At 45.5% G+C, this 21,458-nt stretch overlaps 1 protein-coding gene across 10 annotated transcripts in view; it reads right to left on the bottom strand.

Moving 5' to 3' along the window:
- The window catches only part of PEG3 (paternally expressed 3), a 32,631-nt gene extending 11,414 nt beyond the window's left edge, over nucleotides 1-21,217 (bottom strand). The window contains exons 1-11 of one of the 10 annotated variants that reach the window (XM_077913145.1): nucleotides 21,036-21,217; nucleotides 16,307-16,394; nucleotides 14,248-14,282; nucleotides 13,580-13,709; nucleotides 9,430-9,566; nucleotides 7,807-7,873; nucleotides 6,087-6,163; nucleotides 3,483-3,962; nucleotides 2,780-2,869; nucleotides 1,797-1,946; nucleotides 1,603-1,712 (exon numbers count right to left, since the gene is read on the bottom strand). In XM_077913145.1, the coding sequence (XP_077769271.1) occupies nucleotides 1,603-1,712; nucleotides 1,797-1,946; nucleotides 2,780-2,869; nucleotides 3,483-3,876 (744 nt within the window). In that variant the 5' untranslated portion in view covers nucleotides 3,877-3,962; nucleotides 6,087-6,163; nucleotides 7,807-7,873; ... (3 more) ...; nucleotides 16,307-16,394; nucleotides 21,036-21,217. Of the gene's footprint in view, nucleotides 1-1,602; nucleotides 1,713-1,796; nucleotides 1,947-2,779; nucleotides 2,870-3,482; nucleotides 3,963-5,431; nucleotides 5,456-6,086; nucleotides 6,164-7,806; nucleotides 7,874-9,429; nucleotides 9,567-13,579; nucleotides 13,710-14,247; nucleotides 14,283-14,717; nucleotides 14,737-16,306; nucleotides 16,395-21,035 lie in introns of those variants that run through there. The other 9 variants (XM_077913162.1, XM_077913156.1, XM_077913148.1 and 6 more) reach the window with 9 other exon arrangements.
- Nucleotides 21,218-21,458: the final 241 nt, after the last annotated feature.

Below are 21,458 nucleotides of genomic sequence, written 5' to 3'. Positions count from 1 at the left end.
TTGGTTTCTTCAAATAAGGCAGCAAAATTAGCAACAAACTAAGTACGTCACAAACTTCAATTGTTTCCCTGACATATGGGCATCTGGCCTGGAGGAAGTGAGTCACCTCTGACCTTCTTCCACATCCCCTCCCCTGTCAGTTACTCTTGCTGCAGGAGCTCTGCTTTCAGTATCTGGACCCTATCCTTCCTTCTCATACACACCTGTGGATCCTTGCTTGCCTTCAGGACAGAGGACAAAGGAGAGACCTCTCAGGGTAAGATACAAAGCCCTCTGTCAGCTGATCCCAAATCATATATCCCACTGCAGGAACCATTATTAATATATCTCAGTGCACTGGGGATAGAATTGAGCTCTTTGCTTGGCTACAGGACACCAGTGACCAGGCCTACCCGTGCCTCAGGCTATCTTGGGTCTCTTGCCCTTTATGTTCTGGCCAACCTGGTCTTTGGTTCCTGCCTCAGGGCCTTTGCCTGGGCTCTGACTACAACACTTTAACCAGCCAACTGTTCCTGTCTTTCAGATGTCAAAAGTTACTGCCTTCAAGATATTTCTTTTCAAATCTAAATCAAGACCCCCATGACAATTTGTCATAACCCCCAATTTTTCCTTAGCAGCAGTCTGTATAACGAGCAGTCATATATGGTATTTATATATAAACTTATTACTTATTTGTGGGATTGTTGAATGCCCTTCTCTGTTGTAAGGTTCAGAGTTTCCAGGGCATTCAGGGATCCTAATTATCTCAACCGCCACTGTACCCCCCGACATGGGGGAAGTCCTTATTATTAATAGTAAGATCAGATGCAGGCTCCACACACTCAGCCACCCCCTTCCTCTCAGAGCCCTTTCCATGCTATGGCTCCTCTTCATAATGCCACGTTGTACATCACCTTTGTTCTTAAAGGTCGGCTCAAATCTCAAGTCCTTTTTTCCTTCACCAATTTTCTAGCACATCACCTCTTAAAGTTACAGCCATAACCACTGACAGGTAGGCTGTGCCAACCACATGCCAGGCATCATATTAAGCACTTCACAAGTACATAAGAATCGCACTCACTCCTCCCAGCAACCCTGTTAAGCCAATCGCCACATCCATCCTGCAGATGAGGAAACTGAGGTTCAGCTTGCTTAAGTAAATGGTTGGAGGCTGCACACCCAACAGCTGGCAGAGTTGGGCTTCGAACCCAGCTCACGTTGGCTATAGAGCCTCTGCTCTCCTTTGCCAGTTTGCTGTATGGCTTTGCAACTTCCCTGGCTCCCCACAGTGGGTTGGCCAGAAAGATCTCCAGAATAGTTCTGCTTCCCTGGCCCCATAGGGAACAACTGACATGACCAAAGTACCACATGACCCAGATGCTGAGCGGATAAGTGTTCCTTCTGACTACATGGATAAATGAGAAAATGGGAGTCACCCCAGCCACTTGCCACTTCTGGGAAAGGGCATGGGCTCTTTGCAGGGAATAACTGGCCCCAATCCCTGCTGGGATTATAGGGAGTGGATGAATTACAGGGAGTGGATTACCCTCTCTCGGTAAAGAAAGGCATTTCTGCCATGAAAGGAAGATGGCCTTTCCAGAAAGAGAGGAAGCCTAAGCATACCTGGGATCTTGACTCATAATCCATCACAGAATCCCTACGTTTGCACTCTCTTTCCATCGCAAAACTTGTTTTCTCCATCAGAGGAAGGGAAAGATCCCGTTGAGGAAGTCCTGGGAAGAGAAAAGGCATTGGGAAGGAACAAGAACCAGTCTAACCCTGCATACTCATCAAGGACATCAGAGTGTGGGACTTACTGCTTCTGGGATTCCTGGTATATGGCCAGCGGTCTCGAGACTCCAGGTCTCTGCTTCTGCCTCTCCGCTCCCTCTCCCGGTCCCAGTCTAGCTCCCAGTCCCGTTTCCGATCTCGGTCCCAGTCCTGGTCCCATTCCCGGTCCCGGTCACCTGAGAAAGCCAGACACTGGTTAACAAGTGCTTGGACACCTGTGCTCTCCCTCCACGTACACACATAGCACTTGGGAAAGGAACACTCTCCTTGCTCCTCCCTTAAGGAAATGGATCCCGCTCTGAGGTCTCCAGACTCCCTAACAGGATCTGGGCTCTTCCTATTACCCTACACCTGGAACCCCACCCATTGCTGGAGGCTTTGCCTAAGTGGGGCACATTGCAAAGCAAGTTCCAAAGGCTGGCTTAGAGGTTAATTCTTCTTCGAACACTTCTGTTGGTTTCCCAGTTCCTACACAGACAAGCCCACACTCAGGACAATGACATCAGACCCTCTACTGTTGGGTTCACCCCTGACAATCTTCATAGACACATTACACTACTTCAACAAAACACATCCCCTCCCCAAAAGCAAGCCTCCTTTTAAAAAGGTCACTGAAGAACCTTTAGCCAAAAAAAAAATCAGCTTTTAGAGAGAGTAGTGATGAACTTTGCCCCTCACAGTGGGGAGGCTGTGGATATACCTTCAAACAGCCTGCTACAAATTCCAACAGCTTTAAATACTGTCTCATTATTTAAAAAGAAAATTGTATTTCATGCCACATACTAGTGTCTTTGATATTAAAAATGTCTCTTTAGGTCATCAATTAATTTACTTTCCCCTCAGACCTGTGAGTAGCAGCAGTGGCCCTGGGGAAGGAGCTGCTATCTTCACTGAAGGTTTCATGCCCACTGCTGTACTTCCATGCCACGTGGCAGGCTTGGTGAAGGGAAGCTAGGTTGAAGTCTGGAAGCATGCCCCAACAGGGGCATATTCTGACAGGGTTACTCACTGCAGAAAGAAGAGGCGGAGCGTGGTGGTGGGGACTCTGCTCCCTTTCGGCTCATGCTGTCTTCACTGTGGAGGTCACTGTTGTTGTCGTCTGAGAGGACACCAGACAATGACTTAATGCTTTATCACCTCTTGCCTGTGTTCTCAAATAGCTCCTCCAAGTGGAGTCTGTCCTTGCCCCCACCACACTACCCACCCTCCAGAGCAAGCTAGAGTGGTCAGATCCTCTCATTCCTCAGCTTCCTACTGCTCCTTGGTGGGCAATGTGACTGCAACTCCTCTCCCATCTCACCTCTAAACAGCAGCCACAGATACCTCTCTGGGATAACACACCCTCTGTTTCACAAAAGGGAACCAGGCCCAGGGCTGTGAGGCCCACAGGGGCTCACCAGTTCCTCACGGAGACCCTCACTTAAGTATTGCTCTTCCTTCTCACACCACCCTGGGGTGGTGGTCCTTAACCAAGGCATTCTACTTCCCAGGTGACATTTGGCAACATCATGTTGTGGCTGTCACGGCTGGGGGGATAGTGCAACTGGCACCCTGTGGGTAGAGAGGGGCAAGAGGTGTCACTGTACGTCCTATATCGAGCTGGCCCCCCAGAAGAGAATGATCAAGCCTCCAACACAAGCAGTGCTGAGGCTGCGAACCCCAGGGAGCTCACACTCCCCTGACTGCCTCAACATGCTTCTATAAAGTCTCACCTCCTGGCTCATACATCCCCTTGTAATTTTCCAGGAGAGTAACTAGCTTCTCACAGTTCTCTGGCTTTTTTGCCCGCACCCAAGGCTTGATCTTTTCTGGAAGGATGGTCAGGTATTGCTCAAGGACCAAGAGCTCAATAATCTCCTCCTTAGTGCGAGTCTCCGGCTGCAACCAATCGAGGCAGAGGTTTCTGAGTTTGAACAGCGTCTTCCGAGGCCCAACAAATTCCACGTAGAGGAAATTCCGAAACCTCTGATGAAAGAATTCAGGGTCAGTTGCACCTTCTCTTATGGTGGCATCCGGCTCCTTAGTCAAGTCACTGTCTAGCTCATACACATCTGGAACCCAAGACTTCTTGGGTTTGGTGGCAGACAAGTACTTTGGAGGCAGCATTTTTCTAAGTAAAATTTTCACTGGAGGAACCAAACATGAGTCAACAGGAAAGACGCAGCAGCCTGTGACAGTCAGTACTCAGGGACCTGTAGATCGTAAGGAGATATACACATGTCCCAGAAGTTGAGGATCAGGCAGCAGAGTGGGGCTGCCCTACATGGGGCATCAATAATGCTTTGTGAACAGGCCAAGGGGGCTGGGATGCAAAAACCCACAATAAACAGACACACACATAGCACACAAAGTTGGCCTCACATGGGAGCTACAACCAGGACCTCTTGGCACCGCTCAGACCCCTTTCAAAGTTAGCCCTACTACTAACTGGTTTTGTGACTGTGGGCAACTATTCAATGTCCTGGAGTCTGTACCCTTATTTACACATGGGGAACAAAAGCCCTCAGCATCTTTAAAACTGTGAAATTAAGTAAGTCAATATACCTAAAGGCCTAACTACCCCATGTCTACACATGGGAAATGCTCAAGGTAGCCATTACTGAAACTGGAGGTCAATTTTTTTCTCAGCAAAGATGGAAAGGAGGCTATAGGGAATGGGGACCAAATTGCCATTTCTGATTATTCCTGAACATCTCCATTGTTGTGGAAAGTTCTACTGGCCAGAGTGGCACAGTCTGCAGGTATACTTAGGAATCCTTCCATCAGCACCGCACACCCTTCTGATGAGTGCGACTCCCAAAACCCAGTCTGAGGCTCTGCTAACAGCACTTCCTCAGGTAGGCTTCTTGATGTACTTCATCTCTTCGGTGTTGCAAGCACTCATCACATTTATTTTTAAATAGTTAACATGCCCCTCTCCCTATAGCAAACTGTAAACTCTACTAAATGGATTGATTAGAGATTAACTTTTCTATTCTTGTATCCTCTAGTGCCTGCCTGACACAAAGTCAGGTATCAACACTGAAATAACATACTGAAAATAACAAACACAAATCCACTTTAGATTGGTTTTAGATAAAGGCATATGTTACTGTGTGCCTGCAGAAACACAGCAAAGTTTCTGGGGAGAGAGAACATCCTGGGTTAACCTCTGCCACTGCTTTTAAAAGACATTCTGGTGTGTCGCCTCCTTTCCCCCCCACCCTTTTCTAGCAGCCCCTTCTTGGTATTCCTAGACAAATGGGTGGGAAGCCATTGGGGGTATACATGAAGCTATCTTACAATGCTGCCTAGTACACTGGGGGAAAATTAAATGCAATTTTGGTGAAGCTACAGAAACCCTATACAGGTGATAAACACATTATTCTGTAAGAATATGATACAGTGGCCATCAAACTTCTTCATGCAATAGCCTTGATCAATCTTGCCAAGGTTTATTTGTCTGGAAAGAAACAGCTTTGATAATCCTCTGTAGTTTTCATTTATTTCCCTCATTGTCTTCATTTTTATTATCTGACCATCTTTTTTGAAAAATCCTTTAGACTGAGTATAACGTAACCAGTTAAGGCTACACATTTCTCCCTGTGGACAGCCACAAATAGTATGAGGGAGTAGGCACTCTGGGAACACAGTCTAGGCTTGGGTGGGTCAATTTATTCACCTGTCAGTTTTGTACTTCTGGCTTTACTTCCAGAGAAGAACTAAAGCATATGCAGCATAGTCTCTGCTTTTGTTTTAAAAGGAAACCAGCACATTTAAAAGTAAGAGGTCTTTTTTTAAAAATATCTAAAGAGAAAACAAGGTGTTTATTATTTAGGAGTAAATGTAGCAAGCAATGCCATGCTGGGTCCCCCTGGCAGTGATAGGCTTGCACTCTATTCATGTACACACTGTTCTCCCATGCCCTCTCCCACCTCTGTCCTCGGGAGCACCAACCTCACAAACACAATCCATCACGAATGTGAATGAAGCACTGCCTCCCTGACTGCCCTGTCCTAGGGCAGGTACCAACAGAGAGAAGGGTACTAGGTCATACCCCTCTGGGCAGAAGATTCCAAAGCAGGGGAAGGAAAGGGGCAAGTGTTAAGGTTCTGGGGAACTGGTGGGATACTCTGGATCAGAAAACAGTCAATTTCACACAGGACTTGGCTAAAAGGTACTGTCTCTGACAAAAGCACCATTCTCAAAAACCAGCATGCCTGAATGGCAAAGACACAAGGGCAGAAAGCCCAAGTCTGCTCTTGGCATCCAGATTCCAGAGAAAACCCCAGTCCCCTAGAAAACACTAGTCCAACTTCCTGGAGGCAACAGGATACCTGTTTGGGAATAAGATCCTTTCTGGAACTTCAGAACAAGCAGCTATCCACAGGAACAGAGTCAAAATGCCAGGGACCTGCAGACATTTTAAAGAAAAAAAATACATGGACAAATAAACATGAAAGAAATGTAAAAAGAGTGTCAGAAAATTAATTCTCCAAATGTCTGTGAACTCAGCATTAGAGATGAGGCCTTATATATCCTATTCAAGAAAAGGCCAATTCCCATGTCATATAAACGAACCAAAGAGAAAGAGAGAGCTTTCAAATTATCTTTATGAAACCAGAGTAATTAAAAAACCCAAGACAAAGCTAGCACTAACAAACCACAGACCAAAGTCAGTTATAAAAGCAGACACAAAAGTGTTTAACCCTATCACTGTTGAACATGATTCTACAGAGTTCTAGCCAATTACAAGGCAAGAAAAACAAATCTGAAGCATAAAGAAAGATCTAAAACTATCATTTAGTCATATAAGACTCCACTCAGATACTGTGATCAATGGATCACAATAAGGAATCACTGATAACAGACTCCCTAAAATGTACCAGCAATTACAAATTTTAAAAAATGGGAAGAGAACTACTATTGTAAAGATAGAAAAGATTTAATAAAAGGTAACGACAACCATGTTAATAAAACTACAAATTATATTATAATAATAAAAGACAATAACTGAAAAGACATAATATAATTATGGGAGATATATGGATCTAGCATATTAAAGTTCTGAAACCCCCCCCAAATTAATCTATACTATTTAATGGAACCTCAAAGAATATTAACTTTGGCGAACTTGGCAGTGATTCTAAAGTTGACATGGAAGAATTCCATTTCTATCAATATTTTACAAACTCATGTATCAAAAGGCCAACAAATCATACATAACATTTAAAAAATATTTTAACATAATCTCAGGTAAGAAAGTTATTTTATAATATGCCTGAAGGCAGAAAAACTACATAAAAATAACAAATGATGGTTTTGTTTATACCACCAAAGCCAATGAAATACAACAAAAAAGATGCACTAGTAATTTATGACAAAAGAAACGGATTCATTTAGGAATTTCTTAGTCTGAGTTGACAATACATAGTCGAGTGTTCAGTATTGGCATGAAAAGTGGCATTTACAAACTAGTAAGGAATGTATGAGTTACTTTAATAAAAACTAGCCAATCATTCACTTAAGGGAAAAAATTACCATATATAAAAATGCTAAAACTAAAATCAAAATAAAGTAAATAAAAGATTACTTTTTATAATTATGGAACAAGGATGGGCATTTCTAACCTGACAATAAGGGGTGCCTGGGTGAGTTTCTGCCTTTGGCTCAGATCATGATCCCAGAGTCCTGGGATCGAGCTCCACATCGGGCTCCCTGTTCAGCAGGGAGTTTGCTTCTCTCTTTCTCTCTTCCCCTCCCCCTGCTCTCTTTCTCTCTCAAATAAATAAAAATCTTAAAAAGAAAATAACCCAGGGCAGCCTGGGTGGCTCAGCGGTTTAGCGCCTGTCTTCGGCCCAGGGTGTGATCCTGGAGACCCGTTAACTGCAAAATGGGACACAGCAAAGTGTATAGCATTCTAAGAAACTATAAAAACAGATCCATTTACTTAGATGATTTCTGTAACGATATATAGGAGACTATTAATAGTGATTAATAAGGACTGGCCTCTGGAGAAGGGAACTGGGGGCTGCCAGGAAGAGAAGAGAAACTTACTTTTTCACTGTATATTGTCCTTTTTTTTTGTTTTTATTTTATTTTTTTTACCATGAGCATGTATTACCTAGTCAAAAAAATAAATCCAAAGTTAAAAACAAAACAAGAAACAAAAGAACTAGTAGAGGCCTTAGAGACTGTGCTGCCCATTGAATGGATGCATGTAACACTGACATCTTAATGCTGGGGGGGGGGGGTCTCCTCCCTTCCCTGCCCATCCCACCCTACTGGAGTCCAAGGTCACACAATAAACCATATGGCGGGCAATTTAGAAAACCCCAAAGAATCAACTTTGGAACTTCTGAAACCCAGAAATGACATGTAGAAATTGCAGCTATAAGTTGAATATACTCTTCAGGTCTCCAGCAATTATTATGCCATCCCCTATCCTAATGATTCTCCCTCTGAAACCTAACTGACAGACCTATCTGCCCACAGATACAATTCTCAAATATGTTCACAGAGGCATCATTTACTTGCAACAGCAAAGAACAGGGACAGGGAGAATGCTCAAGCAGAATTCCAACAGCAGACATGAAAATAAAAATTTTCTGTACTATAAAAAACAACCAAAACAAACCAGACAAGGAGGAGGAAAAATATTTTGCAACATAGGTGATAGTTAATATTCAAAATGTGAAAAGCTCTTAGAAAGAGCAACAGAAAGATAAGTGTCTCAACATAAAAATAAAAACACAGTTCCTAAAATCAATGGTAAGATCCAACACAGTTACACCAGAAGTCAAAGATATGTAATTTATTACAGTGAATATTTTTTTGGCTTATCACTTGGGCAAGTATTTCAAAAATAAAAATCAAAAAGAAAAACTGACATTGGTGAGAAGCTGCCTGATGCAGACATGAACCATGTTTCCAGATGCTGTTTCAGCATCATGGTTTAAAAACATTAAAAATGCCCATTCTTGGGCAGCCCCGGTGGCCCAGTGGTTTAGCGCCACCTTCAGCCCAGGGCGTGATCTTGGAGACCCGGCATCAAGTTCCCTATCCGGCTCCCAGCATGGAGCCTGCTTCTCCCTCTGCCTGTGTCTCTGCCTCTCTCTCTCTCTCTCTGCCTCTTATGAATAAATAAATAAATCTTTAAAAAAGAAAAAAAATGCCCATTCTTTTTGAACTAGCAAGTCTCTAGTTAAGGTCAAGTAGATAAGATATTAGTAAGGGGAAAAAAGCTAAAAAGTCAGCTGCCCTCTACAATTAAGTCCTTATATGTATATCTAACTTCCAGTTTATAAAAGGTAACACTGGCAGCACAAAAAAGCTACCCCAGTAAATGATGGCAGGTGACATTTTACACATGGAGCCATGGAAAGGGACAAGCGCATGTCAGAGAAGTGTTATGTTGTCAATGTGCTACTGTATAACTGCAGTCCTATCAGTCAACAAGAGTCAAACTCAGGAAGAGGAACTACTGGTTGACATCCTCCTACAGGGGTACCTGATAGCAGGTGAGCCCTGTGAGACAAAGTGAGGTGCTCTTTGGTTGAATGACCCAACCCTTGCCCCTGACTCAACTCTGACCTCCAGAGCTGCCTTTGCAGCTCAAAGGGCAACTAAAAGTGGGGGTCAAACATTCTGAGTTAGTATCTGCTAGGGCTACATACTCACCTTACACTCAGGAAGACCGAGATCCCAGGTGAACTCATCCTGTGACAGTGCCTCTGGCCAATCAAAAGCGTAACTGCTCTACCCACTTCGCCCCCACTTCCCCAGTCCAGCTTCTGCCTCCATGGCAACAGCCATGTCTACCGTTGAAGAAAACAGAAGATACAGGTTTGGATGTGGCTGATACGAAAGCATTAAAAAGGAGCTGGCTAAAGGTTTGCCTGATACGATCACATGAGATGTTGAAGCTGAGGGGGAATCCCTCTAAGGACAGCCCAGAAAGGCCAACAGTAACAATTTACACATATTATGAGAGATGTGCTTGAAGATACAGGAACCCAGTAGAAATGAGAGTTCCCATACTTATCCCCAAAGTCCCTGAGGGCAAGGAAGGCCATTTTCCATCATCATATTTTATCTTCACAGGACTGGAACACAGAGGGGTCCAATAAACATATTTGGGGATCCCTGGGTGGCGCAGCGGTTTGGCGCCTGCCTTTGGCCCAGGGCGCAATCCTGGAGACCTGGGATCGAATCCCATGTCAGGCTCCCGGTGCATGGAGCTTGCTTCTCCCTCTGCCTATGTCTCTGCCTCTCTCTCTCTCTCTCTCTCTCTCTGTGTGTGACTATCATAAATAAATAAAAATTAAAAAAAAAACATATTTGTACTTAAATGCAAAAACGTTTAATAAATCCAACCTAGAAAAGCCTAAATAGCCCATGATCATAAAAGCCTATACTAGGAACACAAGGAAGATACCCCAATTCTAGTGGACTATTCTAAATGATCGATTAAAGGGGGAAAGGGGATCCTGTGAACACTGTTACATGTTAAAAAGCATTTGCTAACTTCAATAGCTTCTTATATATTCCTAGCAAAGGCTAAAAACTAGGAGACCATTTAAGAATAAAGATCTCAAATAAACGCAAGCAGACTGAACACTAAAAAGTATTCCAACTAAAGGTGGGAACACGGAAGGGTGGTCCTCCACAACCATCATTCAACACTAGCCTGGAGAAAACCTACCAAACACAACTGAGAAAAAGAAATGAAAGGCATCATGTGAAAAAAGCATTTTGAGCTGAAAAACCTGGTCAATAAATACAAGAAAATAATCCCATTAATAACAAAATAAATAAATTCCCATAAATAAATTCAACAAAATATTTGCAACTCCAAACAAAAATTTTAAAAATTTATAGAAGGATATAAAACAAGTCCTAAATAAATAAAAATATATGTTTTAGGATGGGAATGTGGAAATTATCGTTAATCCTTTCTTGAACATAAACTGAAATTCCGTAACAGGGTTGGGAGCTTTGACAAATTGAGAATCCAGTTCCTCTAGATAAATATATGTACAAATATATCAGGAGAATTTTGAAGAAGGTATGTGTATGATGGGAGCAGGGGGTTGTCTGTAAAATGACCCAAACATATGATAACAAAGTCTTCTTCTAACACAATGATGTGTTAGGACAAATACACTAGCAGGGCTAATACAGTCCCCAAACTGACTTGCCTGGAAGTATATACACATGTGGGATTTAATTTATAATAAAGTTTTTTTTTTTTTTTTATAATAAAGTTTTTTCAGTCAAGAAAAGCATTAACTTTAAATACAAACTATGAACTTTCTGAGGACTAAGCAGTAAGGTAATTTTAATAAAAGTAACAAGAGGAGATGGCCAACACTTTAATTTCTGACCAGTTATTCAAGTATGCATTTCTAAGATGGTTGGAGATAGCCTTTAACATTAGGAAAGAATAATAAAACCAGTTTTGGCCTCCTGACAAGAAATTCTGTATTTCAGCACCAGTATTCCATCCTGGAAGCCTAAGGCCACTAAGCTCAAAACAAATACACTTTATTCACATCAAAATCAATGAGTGCACTAAAAACACAGCATTCCTCCAAAATTTTTATCAAATAGGAAGGAATGAAAACAGATAAAATCTCTAATGAATGTTATGTAGTCATGTTTTCCAAAAGTTTTATAACTTTATGTTCTGATTACAAACGATAGTACAATGTTCAATGACAGGGTATTTAATGTAGAAATTATAAGCCACATACATTGATCAAATTTGCAGCTATACTAAACCTTTTAACATCCATATAGAGTAGCATCTCATTTTTACCCAAATGAGATCACATTAGGAGTTCTGCATTAAGTGTGCATTTTATATCTACTTTTATTTTTTTAAATAAATTTTGCACCCAACGTGGGGCTCAAACCATAACCCTAAGATCAAGAGTCACATGTTCTACCCACTGAGCCAACCAGGTACCCCCTTGTGTGTGCATTTTAAAACCTAGTAATCTATGATGGTTAATCCTTCTATACTAGCACATACAGATCTACGTCATTCTTTCTGAAGGCCACATAGTATTCCATTCTATAGACACGCTGGTTTATTTAAACTTCATGGAAACCATTAATATAAAAAAGCTTTGGAAACATTAATTTAAAATAATAGGGTATAAAATTGTACAGCACACATGGCTCATATACGTACACGAAAAAATGAAAATGTCCACACAAAGAAATGTAATGTGTTTTTTGCAGAAAGCAAAGCTATAGATGAAAATGTATTTATATGGAAATTCTCGTAGACACTGTTAAACAGCCACAAAATAGTACATGTAAAAACACAAAGAAACACACACACACACGTAAATGGAGACTGAAAATGTGGTGGACCTATTCTATGTGCTCTCCAGATGATGTATCACATGCTCCCCCCAACCATTGTCTCACATCCTATGAACCACTCTTGTAGCTTCAGTATGAAACATTAATGAATTGTGCTCTCGTTTGTGTTAAAATAAAAACATATGCTAAAACAACTACATAGATATTTAAACATATGGAAGTACGTATAAACTAAACCAGAAGAAAAGTTCCATATGAACTTGTATAGAGACTATTCATAAACCAGGGAAAATAAAAAAATAATAAAATATACTTCCATTTCTTTTTATATTTTAGTTTAAGTATTATCCTGAGTTCACAATCAAAATTTTTTTGAATAAAAAATTTGGAAGTAAATTCAATTCCTCTTTGTCTTTCCTTTTCCTTTCTGCTTGTTACTGTTTATCAACATTCCCTCTGTTGTGATGGTCCTCAGTCCATGGCCCCTGCTTATTCTGACACTTCATCTCCCCCTCAGGCCACCCCACATTGCTCCCATGGAGTCCTCTACTATCTGTATACCGCCCCACTCAAGCCTGTGCACCACTTGATGGCGCTCCACACAAAAGCCCTCCCCTCTGTCTCACAACTCAAACTGAATTCTGGCCATATGCCCAACCTATCACCTTCATTTCCTGACTTGGAGGTGGACCCTCACAGGCCCCTAGTTACTGAACATTCTGCATTTCCCTCTGCTTTCTGCAGTAAGTGGGTTAAGTAGTAGTCAAGGGCAGGATCTTAAAAGGTCTGACCACATTTGGCAAACAGGAGCCAAGGTAGAGACACAAAGGGACCAGGTGCCAAGGAAGACCACTAATTCCAAGAGGAGGGAAAGAGAGGAGACAAATGACAGAAACCAGTCTCACTCTCCACCCTGGGCAGAAGAGCTTATGGATTTCTAGCTATTCTTTAAGCTCCAAATATCTGTTCTTATATATATTAGATATCTAACCAGGTAATGTGATATGCATAAGCATCTGAATAAATTTCAGACATGAACTTGATCACCTAAAACCACACGACTGTGGTATTGCCAAGACAAGTGTTGCCATTGTGGTTTTTGTGCTATTTAAATGTTTTAAAACACTTTACTTTTCCATTTCATGAACAGAAAACAAAAATATGGGTCTCACAACATAACTGAAACAAAGATGGAATTCATCAGGCATGAATGGGGGTGTCTTTCGCCTCAATCAAAGGATCACTGGGTCAAGTGTTCAACTCAACTGGGAAGAACTCAATTAAAGAACACAGAGCAGAGGATTGGAGATGTGAGTGGGACATGTAAGGAGAGATCAAGGAATCCCGGGACCCCACTGGTTTGACCTTGGGCTTCCCATATCCCATCAGTTGAGACAGAAGCTCCATGAGAGCTTCTCCAAGCCCATCTATACTTACTTACTTTGATCCCTCTCATGGTGCACCTAGATTCAGCCCCCTCACTCATTCTACCTACCTCATCCGAGGGGGCTGGAATTGAGAACTTTAAAGTCAGGAAGCGAGGCAGTTACTTTCTTCATTTCTCAGGGACAGCATGGTGTGCGGTCTCCTCTCTCTTCTCGTTTGCTCCAGTCTCCTGCCTCTTTCTGCAGACCGACATTCTCTACTTCAGCATGTATATGGGTAAATGCTGCCCCCGACCCAGTCCTACCTCACCTCCCGGTGAAGCACCCAGGGCCAACAGACTAAGCAACCCAAGCTTTCCAAATCTATAAGCGCACACCATGGCTCAAATTCTTCTAGGGTAGTGGTTCTCAAACTTGGTGCCAAAAGCCATCTGAGATACTTATGAAATATGTACCTGCCTTTCCAGGTGTTTCGATTTAGGAGGTCTGTGCTTCTTTGAAAGAGGCATTCCAAGAAACACTCAAGAAGCTATACTTTTGAGAACCACTGCTCTAGGCTTAGGGGTCTGGTCTTGTTCAATTGACCGTGAACAGGAGCATATGGACAACAGGGGCTGCTGGAGGATGAATTTTATATGGGAATGTCAGCGAAGAGGAAATGACCACTCTTCCTACCACACTGGCCACGATCTCCACCCTCTGGTCTTTTGGATGGCTCCTGTCAGGTAATCTCCACATTACCCTGGGCTTACCTCTATCACATAAGCTCAGCACTTACCACAATGCAGCGAAATTTCCTTGTTGTTGTCCATTCTTGTGGGGTTTCCCCAAAAAATTTCAGAAGAGAGGAAAATAGTATCTAAGAGTTCAGTTTAATGATCAGATCCCAAATAGTTGCAAATGAATAAAGCTACTTTAAAGAGAATGTCTTCTTAGCTATGTTGACTTATCTAAACGTATTTTAATGTCAGTAATTAGCTGATCAGATTTTTTTTTCCCTAAAAGAGGAAGGGCATGAAAAGGCAGGACACAAAGCACGGTTCATCTAACCACGTACAGGAAAGGGCTACTCTGTTCAGACCTAATTTGAATAAAATTAGGGAGGAAGGGGACTGTAGATAGGGGGCCTCTGATGTCCTAGTAACCCTACCAAGAGCTTCAATGCAACCAGATGGTGGCACCAGGCTACCTTATAGGTCAGTGCTATTAAACCCTGTCCACATCCTCTCATTGTCATTTCATACTCACCCAGCAACCTTCTCATTAAGGTTTCATTTCCCATATAGGTCTGCCTACGGGGAGAGAATCTGCTGATCATTCATACTTCTGAGCATTTGGGTCACTACTGTAGTTATCTCCCACCATAATTTGATGAACCAAAATTGAGAATAAAGGAACACTGTATTTTAGTCACACTATTTTTCAACGTAAACTAATATGTCAGTAGAGTATCTTTAAGTCTCCTGAGTTTCATTCATGTGGACTTACTAATGTAAGATGAGTCCTTAGCTAAAGTTAGGTTTCTGAGTCTTCACAGGCTTAAGTACCAGACATTGGATACTTGGAGCATACACTGAGGCTAGGAATAAACTAATCCATTCCATGGGGCCCACCTGGAACAATATGTGAGCTTTTCTCCAGATGGTAATATACCATCAGCATAGACACCTGTGTTGGTAAGCATGTTTCCTTACTGTTCATTTAACTAGAGTTCTCATTCAGTAGACACTGAGGCCAGTGATTATATTACCCACTTCCAAGGACACAAAGTCTAGCACAGTCCTGTCCCAGATTGGGTATAATGTCCATGTATGGACATTATGGATGTCCAAATGGACATGGAATGTCCATTCTGATGGAATGAACAACCTTTGTTATTTTTCTCACTTTCCCACACAATATGATTCACTACATCTCATCTGCAAGCCATGAAAGAAAGTACAAGCCCTACTGAGTCTCCTAGTACCTCTCTCAAATCCATTCACTTCACTTATCTGACCCGAAACCAAGCCATCATATCTCACCCAGACCTGAGGTGGCCTCCCTGCAACCACTGTTTCCACACTCCCCCCTTCTGGACCCCACAACCATATGGTATGTTTAAAACACAAAGCTGATTCCCAGGTTACTTTCATGGCTAAAACACCTCAATGGTTTCCCACCATGCTTCATATCAAGCCCATATACTTACCTCTCACTGCAAGGCCTTTCACAACACAGCTCCAAATGGCTTTTCCCCACTTTGATCAAATGCCACTCAATTCTTTCCTTTGCTCCAGGTATCCTAGACTTTTGGCTCTTATCTCTAGAATGCCTCTGTCCCCCCTGCTTAAGACTATCATCCTCCCTCTACAGAGCTCAGACTTAGCCTCAATGACATTCTCAGGAAGGCCCTACATGGCCTTTTTCAGGTTAACTGTTCATAGTCAATGTTCTCTCTCAAAGACATGAATGATACAATTATTTTTTCAACATTTTTCATTACCCAATAGACTACGAGCTCCAGGAAAACACTTCCTTTCCCACTCAGGGCCATGTTTGATAGATGAACAGATGAATCTCTCATACTTCTTTAATCACCCGACAAGAGAGAAAGAGTAGGCCTGAAGGTGCAGCTGAGTATTGGAAATAGAAGTAGGAAACTGAAAAGGATAGCATGAGGCCAAAGAAAATTTCCGGCAAACACAGAATTCACCAGAGGAGTCTGAATTTTCAGAGCACAAATGGCACTTGCATGGCTATATGGAACACATATGCAGTAGGAAAGTGTCAGGATGAGGAAGAATGTGTTCACTCCAAGGATGAGTGCAGCACTGTGAGAAGGGAATTCAGCTCACCTGGGCCTGGCCACCCAGTATTTGCACCTAGTCCCCTCTTCCTCTTGATGGCTGTCTCTGAGAAGGGCAGAAGCTGGAAAAGGCAAAGCTGCAGAAGAAAAAGAAAACATGAGATAATTTACTTTGTATATATACCAGATTCCTCAGGCTGAAAATGACTGCACAACACGTGCATCTTCATTTCCTCCAGTGGCAGAGGTCAGATGAGACCAGGAAGGAGAACTCTCCCTCCCAGGATGGAAGGGCCCACTGCTCCCTGTGTGACATGTTGTATCTTGGACTGTCATTACAGCCTTTTCCCAATGAGGTTATGTCAATGGGTATGCAAGTCAATTTCTGAGTATCCCAGAATCCTTTTTTTTTTTAAAGATTTTATTTATTTTATTAATGAGAGACACAGAGAGAGAGAGAGCGGCAGAGACCTAGGCAGAGGGGGAAGCAGGCTCCAGGCATGGAGCCTGACGTGGGACTCAATCCCAGGACTCCAGGATCACACCTTGGGCTGAAGGCGGCGCTAAACCCCTGAGCCACCCAGGCTGCCCCCAGAATCCTTTCTAACAAGCACAGCAAAATAGTAAAGACACAGTGCTCTGGATTAAGAAACCAATCCAAGAATCCAACTTCCGTTTATTAACTATGTGACACTGATTGTCCCTCTAAAAGCAAAGGATGCATGTTGTAGGCAAAAATTGGGAGGAAAAATATCTATAGTATCATTACTTACTAACTACATGCCTTACAGTGCTTAACATCTTACTTTTATTGTCTCTGTCACTCTTCACCACAACACTTAACTTTCTGATTCTCATTTTAGAGAAAAGCAGATGCTCAGAGAACTCAATCTTAGATCTCATGACAGACTGTTATAAATCAACCTACTGTCATTTTGAAAAACAGAACATCTACTGACATTTTCCATGGAGTCCATATGGAATAGCAAGAATATGTAGAATTGTAACTCCAGTTTTGCCATTCAATAGTCAATGATGCAGGACCAGAAACTTAACTTTACTGCAAATTTAAGTAACATGAAGATATTAACTTCTATTAGGACTTTAGTACCACTATCATCAGGTAGTAACATCAGGCCTTAACCGTATATAACATTTCAAAGATTATCAACATGCTCCCAGTGGATTAATACTTCCTATTTCAAGTCTTACTATGCCTGAGCATGTGTTTAATCAATTAGAAGCACCTGGAGGAAGTATCTTCACGACTATGCCTCTACTATATATCAATAATAATATTTACCAGTGGATGGACATACTTAATCTTCCCTCACCACCTGGTTGGGAAGGAAGAATCTAACATGTTACCTTCCCTACTACATCCAAAAAAAAAAAAAAAAGGGGTGGGGACTAACAAGCTCCTTTGTTGGAGCTAGGACTAGAAGAGACTCCCCCTTCTGGAGTCCAGGATGTATATAAAGAAACATGGTGAAAGCTAATTCAGTGTTGGAAATGTTGCTCTCCTCCAAAGAACGCGGTGACAGTGCCACAAAGGGCTCTGCACATGCGCAACCCTGCCCCACAGCTCCAGGAAGCTCCGCCCCTCCAGAGGTCCCACACGCTCCCTCACCAAACCACATCCTGACCTGCCAAGGGAGCCTCCTCTCCATAATCTCCCATGCCATGCCCCTCTTCTAACGATCCTCAGCTCTGAATTGTCCAGTTAGTTCATAGGCGTTTAGACCTTTTTCTCTGTGTAAACTCCATATTGCCCTCAGACCCTCCAAACCCCAAAACTTATGTCCACAGCCCTCCTTCTGTTTTCTTACTTGAGACCCTGCCCTTCCTCAAACCTATTAAAATATCTAAATCTGAACCCAAGTATTTCAGACTGATTCTCAGAACTGCACAGGTGAGCCCTGCCCCAAACGCCCGAGTATGGCTTTGGTATCCTTCCACAGGAAACACTGTGCCTGCCGCCATGCTGTGGCCACTGCAGCAAATGCTCTGGGCGAGCCACATTGGCGCCCGCACAGCAAACTTCAGACTCCTCTAGGCCAGGAAAGGTGGGCAGGGCTCCGTAGCTGCCTTTAGTCACTCAAGGACGAGGCAGCCCCATCCTCAGGCCACTCCCAGCAACTCCCTGGTCATTCGCTATGGCGCCTGCACAGTCAGCCTCGGCAGCCACCTACTGGCCAACACCACACATGGATAGGCAGAGGTCTGCAGTTCTATCAATCAGGACGAGAAAACACCTCCTTTACCACTGCCCCCCGGCAGCTCTGCTAGTCACTCAAGATGGCGCCTGCACAGTCAGCCTTGGCAGCCAACTACTGGCCAAACAGAGCACTAGGGCAGATGTGTGTCGGTAGGCCGTCGGTCTTGCTGGACAAGACAGCCCCTCCCTCAGCCCCCCTACCCCCTGCTGCAGCTCTGCCATCATTCAAGATGGGGCCGATGCAATAAGCCTCGGGGAACCACCCCAAGCCAACAAACCTAACCATCCAAAGGGTAGGACTTTACAGTCTTCTGTTAGTCACTTAATACACGAAAGCCCTCTGCTGGGTCAGCTCCCAGCAATACCATCGCTCACGGTGACATCCGCGCAGTAAGCTTTAGCTGTCACCTGTTGATCAACATAAGTGCGCGAGTGGGCAGAGCTCCGCAGCCCCTTCCCTTGGGTCTGCCCCCCATTGCCAGCGGCAATCAAGATGGCGCTTGTGCAGTAAATCTTGGCCGCCACCTGTTGGCCAACAAATAGTACTAGGGTGGGCAGAGCTCTCCAGCACCCTGGACCCACCCACCCCTCACGGCCAGCCCCACTGTCACTCAAAATGGCGTCTGCGCAGTAAGTCTTAGCTGCCACCTGCCGGCCAACAAATAGTACTAGGGGCCCGCCCCCGGCTCTCCCGCCCCCCCCGCCCCCCCCCCCCCCCCGCGGGCAGCTGCACTGTCATTCAAGATGGTGCCAGTGCAGTAAATCTCTGCTGCCACCTGTCGGCCAAAAAACAAACTAGAGTGGGCGGAGTTCTGGAGCCCCTCCCCTTGGATCCACTCCTCCTCCTGAGGTCAGCCCCACTGTCACTCAGACGGCGTCTGCGCAATAAGTCTCGGTGCCACCAGCCGGCCAACAAATGGTACTAGAGTGGGCGGAGCTCTGGAGCCCCTCCCCTTGGATCCATCCCTCCTCCTGCGGCCATCCCCACTGTCACTCAAGATGGCGCCTGTATAGTAAGTCTCGGCTGCCACCTGCCGGCCAACAAGCAGTACTAGAATGGACAGAGTTCTGGAGCCCCTCCCCTTGGATCCACCCTGCACCCCGGGGCTAGGCACACTACCATTCAAGATGGCGCCTGCACATTAAGTCTCGGCTGCCACTGGCCAGCCAACAAAAAGAATGCCAAAGTAGGCAGGGTCTCGCAGGTCTGACCCCACCCCTACAGGGCCTGCGCAACACATCTCCAGCCAAAAGATAGGGCCAGACACACTCAAGGTGAAAACTGTCCCCAGACAATAGGTGAACAGTGGCCCGGGACAAGGAGAGGGCATCCCAACGGCCTGTAGCCCTGTCCCTCAGGACTAATGGTTTTACGGCGGTGCCGGCTGCCGCGGCAAACTTCAGACACAATGCCTGGCTTCTCCAGACCACATGCAGGGACCCGGCCAGTAATTCGGCCCCCCAGTCACTAACCGTGGCCCATTCTCAAAAGTCTGAGTCCAGATCCCACATCACGGCAAGTCTTTAAAGCCAGACCCTCAACTAGCAAAGAAGGCGCTACGTAGTCAAAATCCCGCAGCCTTCAATCACTGCATAGAACACAGGATCACCACGGCCACCAGAGCCCCTTAGCCCCACCCCCCATGTGGCCAGCCAGCCACCATCGCGCCTGCGCGGCAAACATCGGCCACCCCACCAAAGATGGCGCCAAAGTGGGTGGGGCCCAACACGACTACCGTAGCCCAGGCGAGCCGCAATCTCCACAGACCTTGGCCCCGCCCCAGCCCACAGACAGCCAATGAGAAGAGCGCCTGTGCAGCCAACTTTACCGCCCAGACCGAAGATGGCGCCAGGGCGGACGGGGCCCAACGAGACTGTCGTAGCCCAGACGAGCCGCAATCTCCACAGCCCTTGGCCCCGCCCCAGCCCACAGACAGCCAATGAGAAGAGCGCCTGTACAGCCAACGCTACCGCCCACACCGAAGGTGACGCCAGGGTGGGTAGGCTGGGAGGGGTGCTCCCACCCTCTCACCACGCAGAGAAAGTACCCTGGAGGCACGAAGCCCTCAGCCCCGCCCCCTGCAGCCTGTGGCTCCTCCCGCCGCCACTGCGGCAAAACAGGCCCCGCCCCCAAGGACGGGCAGGGATGCAGGGACAGCCCCAGGGACCCATCCTGTCAGGGATGCCGCGGGATGGATATAGTGGCCGGCAGCCCCCAGACCCAGCCGAGAATGGAGGGAGCACCCTGAGACTCGGCCGCCCAGCAGTCCCCCAGCGCCCAGCCCGCCCCTGTCCCCACCTCCACCAGGCAAGATGGCGCAGCAGTGCCCCCGCTCTGCGGCCCCTCAAAGGGAGGGCCCGTCACCAGGACCCTGGCGGGCCACACAAGATGGCGCCCGCGGCAAGTGCGGCAACCAGGACCCTGGGCCCGCTGAGGGAGGACCCCGCCAGGCCAAGTCCAACGGCCGTCCCCCGCACCGCTGACCGGGACCCTGGACGGCAGCGTGTGACCGCCGCGCCGCCTCCTGACATCATACTGATGGGGACTGGCCCAACTCACCTCCCCTCACCACACTGCCTCAGGGCCGACCGGGGCGCAGCCCGTGTGCACGGTCTAGCACACCCACAGGGCTCCTGGCGCCCTGCGGCGCCACCAGCCCAAGGTGGACATGCCCGCTCTTCCACTCCGACCTCGTCCTCCTGCAGCTCCCGTCGTCTGCACCGAGCCTCTGCGTGCATCTCCTTGTCAGGCTCTCCGCAGAGGCGGGGCTCCAGTGCGGGCCAATCAGCGGCCGAGCTGCCCACCCCGGGCCCCTCGCCACGCCTCTGGGCCCTGCCAATCAGGCTATGGTTGCCGTGCCGACAGCTTGGCGCGAAGGCAGGAGGTTGACGTCAACTGAGCTGACACTAGGGGCCCCAGAGAGGGTCTGGGGGGGAGGGGGCGAGTGGATGTGACCCCCACACAAAGGGGGGGGCATGGAGA

The sequence above is a fragment of the Canis aureus genome, chromosome 1 (genome assembly GCF_053574225.1).
Source record: "Canis aureus isolate CA01 chromosome 1, VMU_Caureus_v.1.0, whole genome shotgun sequence".
Classification (NCBI taxonomy): domain Eukaryota; kingdom Metazoa; phylum Chordata; class Mammalia; order Carnivora; family Canidae; genus Canis; species Canis aureus.
Note: the sequence above shows the minus strand (reverse complement) of the source record. Positions and strands in the feature narration are given on the sequence as shown.